The sequence below is a fragment of the Condylura cristata genome, unplaced genomic scaffold (genome assembly GCF_000260355.1).
Source record: "Condylura cristata isolate star-nosed mole 26May11 unplaced genomic scaffold, ConCri1.0 scaffold00027, whole genome shotgun sequence".
In the NCBI taxonomy this organism is placed as follows: Eukaryota; Metazoa; Chordata; class Mammalia; order Eulipotyphla; family Talpidae; genus Condylura; species Condylura cristata.
This window is the reverse complement of record NW_004567128.1, coordinates 8,136,639-8,142,638: the sequence shown is the minus strand read 5'-3', so window position 1 is coordinate 8,142,638 and position 6,000 is coordinate 8,136,639. Positions and strand designations below refer to the sequence as shown.

Sequence of the window (6,000 nt, the reverse complement as noted above, 5' to 3'; positions counted from 1 at the left end):
GATGCCGCTGGCGCAGCTGGCGGACCCGTGGCAGAAGATGGCTGTGGAGAGCCCGTCCGACAGCGCGGAGGTGAGTGGCGCGGGGCGGCCGGGGCCGGCGCGCCCCCTCCCTCGCCCCGGTCGGCACGCTCGCTCCGTTCCCCGGGGTGACCGCTCGGCCCCTTCCTCGGCCGTTCGCGTCTCCCCTCAGTGCAGATTCCGGTCTGGGTAGTTGGGGTTGGTCTGTTTGCCCTTCTATTCCCTCTCCCCGCGCCCTCACCTCCCGCCCTCGCTCGGGGGGCTGCTGGGGTGGTGGCGCGTGGGGTTTGGAGTGGGCGCCGGGGCTCTGCCAAAAACGATTTTATCAACTTTGCGTGGGGGGAAAGGGAGGCGGAGCGGGGGCCGGCGAGGAGTTGGGAAGTTTGGCCCTGCCTGGTGGGGGGCTTCTTTGGACCCTAGTGACTTTGGGGGTGACGGGGTAGGGATTGGCTTCGCTGGGGAGCGTGGACTCTGGAGTCCGGCCCGGCGAGGGAGTTGCTGCGGGAAGACGGGCGCGCATGGGCAGGGACTGCCCAGGGCCGGGGTGGTGACCTGGGGGGATTTTGGATAAGGGGTGCGGGACAGCCGAGGGATTTTGCCCCCGCCACGCCGCGCCGCGACGCGAGGGTTTCTGTGGCTGCAAAGGGAAAAAGTGGAAGCCCCAGTTCGTCCCCCTACACACCCCTCGGATTTTGAGGTCGCTTAGGCTAGAAGACCCCGTCCCTGCGAGTTTGGCTTGAGTTTCCTGTCCGTGGAGGTGACAGGGTGAGATTCAAGGAGATCGGCCGGCGGCCGGTGTAGAAGGGCTTTCTGGTTTTCCTCGCCCGCTCACCGTCTCTGAGACACCCACCCGAGTGCCAAACACCCAAACAGTGTACCCAAGCCGGCCAAGTAGGATTTCCCCGGACACATCACAGCACCAAGCGTTTCGCAGCCGCCCCTGTCCCAGAACCAACTCGGGGTCTGTGAAAATCATCCAGACGAGACCCATTCCAGGGCATCAGCGCTCCTCTCCGGAGTAGAAAATCAGTTCCTGATGGTGGCGCGTCTGCATTTCTGCCTTCTTGACTTTTTCCTGTCTTCTCTCCCCGCAGCGGACTTTGGGGGATTACAGGATGATAGGCTGCGTGTGTGTAATAGTTACGGAGTGAGTGACCCCATTTCTGGAAAGCATGACTGGAGCGCGGGGGTGGAATGGGCAGGCTCTGATGAGTGGTGTACTTGGCGGCGGCCGCTGCCCTGCCGGCCTCCGCAGTGTGAGAGGTGGATAGGGTTACTGGTTACGTCAGTAAGACCAAGGCTCAGTTTGATCTGAGATGCGGGACACTTGCATTCCCGGGTGTAATGGAGGGGGAGGGGGAAGCCGTGCAGATCGCTTTTCAATTTTTTCCTGGTCACCTCCACTGCTGTATTAAATGTTTATTTGCTCTCCTCAACGCAGGCAGCGTTGTGATAGTGCTTACGGTTGGCGTTTAGTGTTTTGCGATCTGGATCATATTTTTAAATTCTAAACTAAAGGGCGCTCTTCAGTATAAAAGACATTGATATATGTTACTTAAATATTTTCAAAAGGAAGGCATGTTTTAAAAACTGGCAGAATTATGAGAATTTCAGCTGAAATTATGTTAGCCAGCCTAATACTATAAATCTTTTATGAGAAAGTCAAATTTAGAATGTCTAATCATCTTTTGAATGGATAGTGTAAAAAATGGTTTGCCAGTGGGCTCTTTTCATTCATGTTTTATGTTAAATAATATAACTAAGAGGTTAATATATATTCTTAAAGTGCTGCTGATCTTGTAGGAAGAAGTTGGATTTGCTTTGAACCTGATTTTTTTTTGGGGGGGGGGATCCTGATTTTTAAAAATTTTTTTGTAACTCCAAATCTGTCCACATACCTGTTTTGCATGTATCAAAGTGTGAAAAAAATCATTTAAAATTCCACCTTATCCTTCTTCTGTATAGCATATTTGGATAAGGAAGACACAAAAACTGGGATTTACTTAGCACTTACTATATGCCAGATTCTGTACTACATGCTTTCATTTTATCTTTCCTATAACCTAACAGGTTATGCACCCTCACCCCATGTTACAGATTAAGAAACTGAGTCTCAGAATTTAAGGATACAAAGATTGTAAATGGCAGAGCCATTATTCAAAGCCAGGTTGATAATAATTTATACGCTTTGCTTATATGAAGGTAGATGCTTCAGATCCCATGTGGAAAAGTTCAGGGTGTTAAAAAAAAAAAAAAAAGCTAATGGTTAGAGTTCTTGTAACAGGTTAGGGCATTGTAAGAGGTCTCATTTGCTAAAGCCTGATCATTTCAATGACTGACAAGTTCTCCCGAATCTGGCAGATAGAATTCCACAATTTGCCATTTTCAGAGAATTTTCCTAATATTCTGACATAAGGTATGTCATACAGAGCCAGCATTACCCAAATTTATTAAAACTATCTAGATTTTATGTGGCCTTTGGTGGTTCAGCTATTTCAAGTAAATTACTTTTTATATAGATTTGGAAATACTGGAGCTGGTAAGGGGAGGGTTGAGAATTTACAGTCAGAAGTTTAACATTGGACTTGTTATTATGCCTACTATCATACCATCTATCCCCACTAGGTTTTAATCAGAATAATTGTATTTTTATCAAAGTAAAATCATTTTTAAAATATTCATTTGAAAAATTAAGATACTCACTTGAATAGATAACATTAAAAATTTTCTCTCCCGGATAAAAGGCTTTGGTCTATATAGAAGTTCACATGTCTGCTCTCATCCATTGTAGACTGTAAACTCTCAAAATCAGAAACTTCCCTCCCCCCCAATATTCTCAATCTCCAACATTGTGACTGGCACAGACATATTATGCACTGAGTAGATAGCTACTGATAATTATAAAAGTCAGAAGTGGTGTGATTATCATTTTTATTTCTGCTCTTGTTTTAATCTTACCTCGATGAATGGGTACTCTTTAGCGACCTGCTATCTCGCCAAGAGTACAGGCAGTTTCTTCATTCCTTCATATGGCCTTCCTGCTTTAACACCTCATGGGTCTCATGGTGCGCTAAACAAAAAAACCTTTGTGGTTGAACTCACACATGGGGTCAGAACATGATAGGCTAGAACTAGGCTGAATGTTTAAAAAAGCCAATTTAGGATAATAAAGGAAGTACTATGTAAGCAAAGTCAAGGTAGGTACAAGATTAAAAACAAAGTTAAGAGTATACTTTCAGGGATCATTTTTATAGTTTGTCAAGAATAAAATAACTTCCTAAATAGTTCAGATGAGTTCAGAACTCTTTAATGAGTTATTTGAAGATGCAGGTATGTTTTTGACTACTTGACTGTTTAGGAGATGGATATCAAGGAATTGTGGCTATTTTGTTCTATAAATTCCTGGCCACTGCTGTCAGGAACAGCATTTACTGGATCATAAGCCCAACCTAAAGTGACAATATTTTCTCAGTTTCAGTAAAGTATAAATAACAGTAAACCTAAATAAGAGTATTTTTCACAAATAATAAAATTTAAGGAGGTCATATTTGCTTTACAGAAATGTACAAAAATAGCCACTTCGAATTCCTTTACATAACAAAGACCTGTAGTTCATTGAGAAATACTAGCTTTATAAATATTTTCTTGATTTAAAAAAAGAGAGAGACAAACTTCAGTGAGTATGCGTGCAGCCATTTTTGATTTCAAAGATTATATTTGACTCTAGTGTTTCTGCTATGTCACTGTCAGTTTTCTTACATTTCATCTGTAGGGATAAACATATTACAGTATGATCATTGATTTTGAAAAAAAAAAAGTTGTATTAAGTTTCTTTACCTTTTCCTGTTTCATTTTTACCACTTTTCAGGTTTTTTTCATTCCCACAAGTGGAAGATCTGAGGAAAGGACAGGTATTGTTACGTGTCAACTGTCAAGTAATTGTGACACATTACTAAACACTTCATTGTTTTCAGTGCTTATGGTAAAGGATGTCAGCTTTTATTAAATTAAAATTTAGGAAAGTGCTTTATTTTCACAGCTTGAGCTTTACTAAAACCTGAAAACTTCCTCGGAACATTTAAAATTTAAGATTAAAAAGATAAACTTATCAAAAGAAATGAGTATAGGCAGACTTTGCTTTTTCTTTAGTATGTTTCTGGAAATCACAATGAGTATGTATCCTTTTTTTTATGTGGGAAGAGTAACATAATTGTGATGTGTACTCTTCACCAAGGACCTGACATTGAGCAAATTGCAGAATGATTAACAATATAATAGATCATTTATCAGGAGTCTGAGGTGCAGAAAGAAGAATTATTCTAAAGATTTTCGAAAATCCTGTGCACTAAAAAATTCATACCATTGTGATCATTGTCAGGTTTTACTCTAGAGTCCCATGCTCAGCATCATGTAATCTACCAAGCTAGAAATGAGGTGAAGTCAAGTGAACCCAGTTCACCCAGTGCAAAATGGATATTTCAGACTAAGTGGCTGAAATAACATTGTACAACAGTGACATCTTGGTGGTCTCTTGGTAATGCACCATTGTGGTAGTGCCAAATGTGTATGTGTTTTGGTAGATAGCAAGTTTTTAAGCACTGGCATGCAATTATGCACATACATTACATATCCCACTCCCCAGTTCACATACCAGAAAAAACAAGCAACTGCATTTTAATGCTTGGCATTAGGTGTCTTTTTTCTGCCCCATTGTTGTGTTCATTTGCAGATTATAATAGACTTACTGTATCATGAACCCAGATCACATATCAGATCTGTTATTCTGGCTTGTCCAGTTATAACCAAATAGCATAAAAGAAGAGATAAAACAACCACAAATCTTAGTTTTTAACAAGCGAACAAGACAAACTCAAACACTATACTTTGTAAAACAGGTTCAGGATAAAATATATCCATATTGAATGTAATTATTTAGTACATTTGACCAAAATAAGCAAATACCTTAATTATTAGCAGTTAAATATTAAGAGTTTGCTATCTCCTTAAAATTTAGAAGGCACTTTGGGGTAACTGGATGTATGGCAAAGTGTTAACATGAAGCCATAAATACCTGGGATTGAGTCCTGTCTCTGCCACTTAATAATTTTTAATCCGATGCAAGTTACTTACTATCTCTGTGCTTCAACAGCCTAATTTGTAAAATAGGGATGAAGATAGTATTTACTTATTAGGGTTGTGGTGAGAATTAAGTGAAACAATATATCTAAAATTTGGCTCAGTACATGCTTTAAATGTTTGATAAATAACAGTTATAATCATCTCTTTTACACAACTGAGGAAGTTCTGTGCTTTTCCTCTGGGGTAATTTTTCAGAATAAAGCAGGACATTTAAAATTTGTCTGATCTGTTTAAGCAGCCATTATAATATTTCACTATAATATTTGAATGCAATCATCAAGTGAAAAACAGAAATCTCTTGAATCTTGTCCTTTTTTCTGTCACACGCCTCTTCAGTAATTTCTTTAAAGTGGGAAAACAAAGAACATTTTGGAGAATAAGTGTGGAAGAAGGAATGTTCACATTTCAACATTGTTCATATTGGAAGGTGTCTCACTATCCATGATGTCATTAATTAGCAGTGTGTTCACTCTTTAGTGATATATAATTAATAGTTTTCTCTTACATATGATGGTTTCTTATAATTGATAAACTTCACATGATTTTCCCTGAAAAAATGGATGTAGTCAATATATAGCAATAGGTAGAATTGTAACTTACTTTCTAAAACATCAAAACACAATGTGCATACCTTTTTGTGTTTCAGTATCACTTAGTTCTGTTAATCGCATTTTTAGGGACAGAAATTAATACACACATTTGTTTTGGTTGCTTGAATATGCCATGAGTAACTGAGTTTTCTATCTAGAAATAATATCCTTTGGATTTGGTCTGCTATGTAGTATTGTTATGTAAGGAACTTTTTAAATAGTGCATACATAGTATTTTTAAATGAAAAGTGTC

General features: G+C 40.1%; 1 protein-coding gene across 3 annotated transcripts in view; it reads left to right on the top strand.

Moving 5' to 3' along the window:
* Window positions 1-6,000, top strand: part of RPS6KA3 (ribosomal protein S6 kinase, 90kDa, polypeptide 3) — a 103,487-nt gene continuing 97,487 nt past the window's right edge. For 2 of the 3 annotated variants that reach the window (XM_012730335.1, XM_012730336.1), the window contains exon 1: window positions 1-70. In XM_012730335.1, coding sequence (XP_012585789.1) covers window positions 2-70 — 69 coding nt within the window. In that variant the 5' untranslated portion in view covers window position 1. The remainder of the gene's footprint in view (window positions 71-6,000) is intronic. The other variant, XM_004689903.2, reaches the window with a different exon arrangement.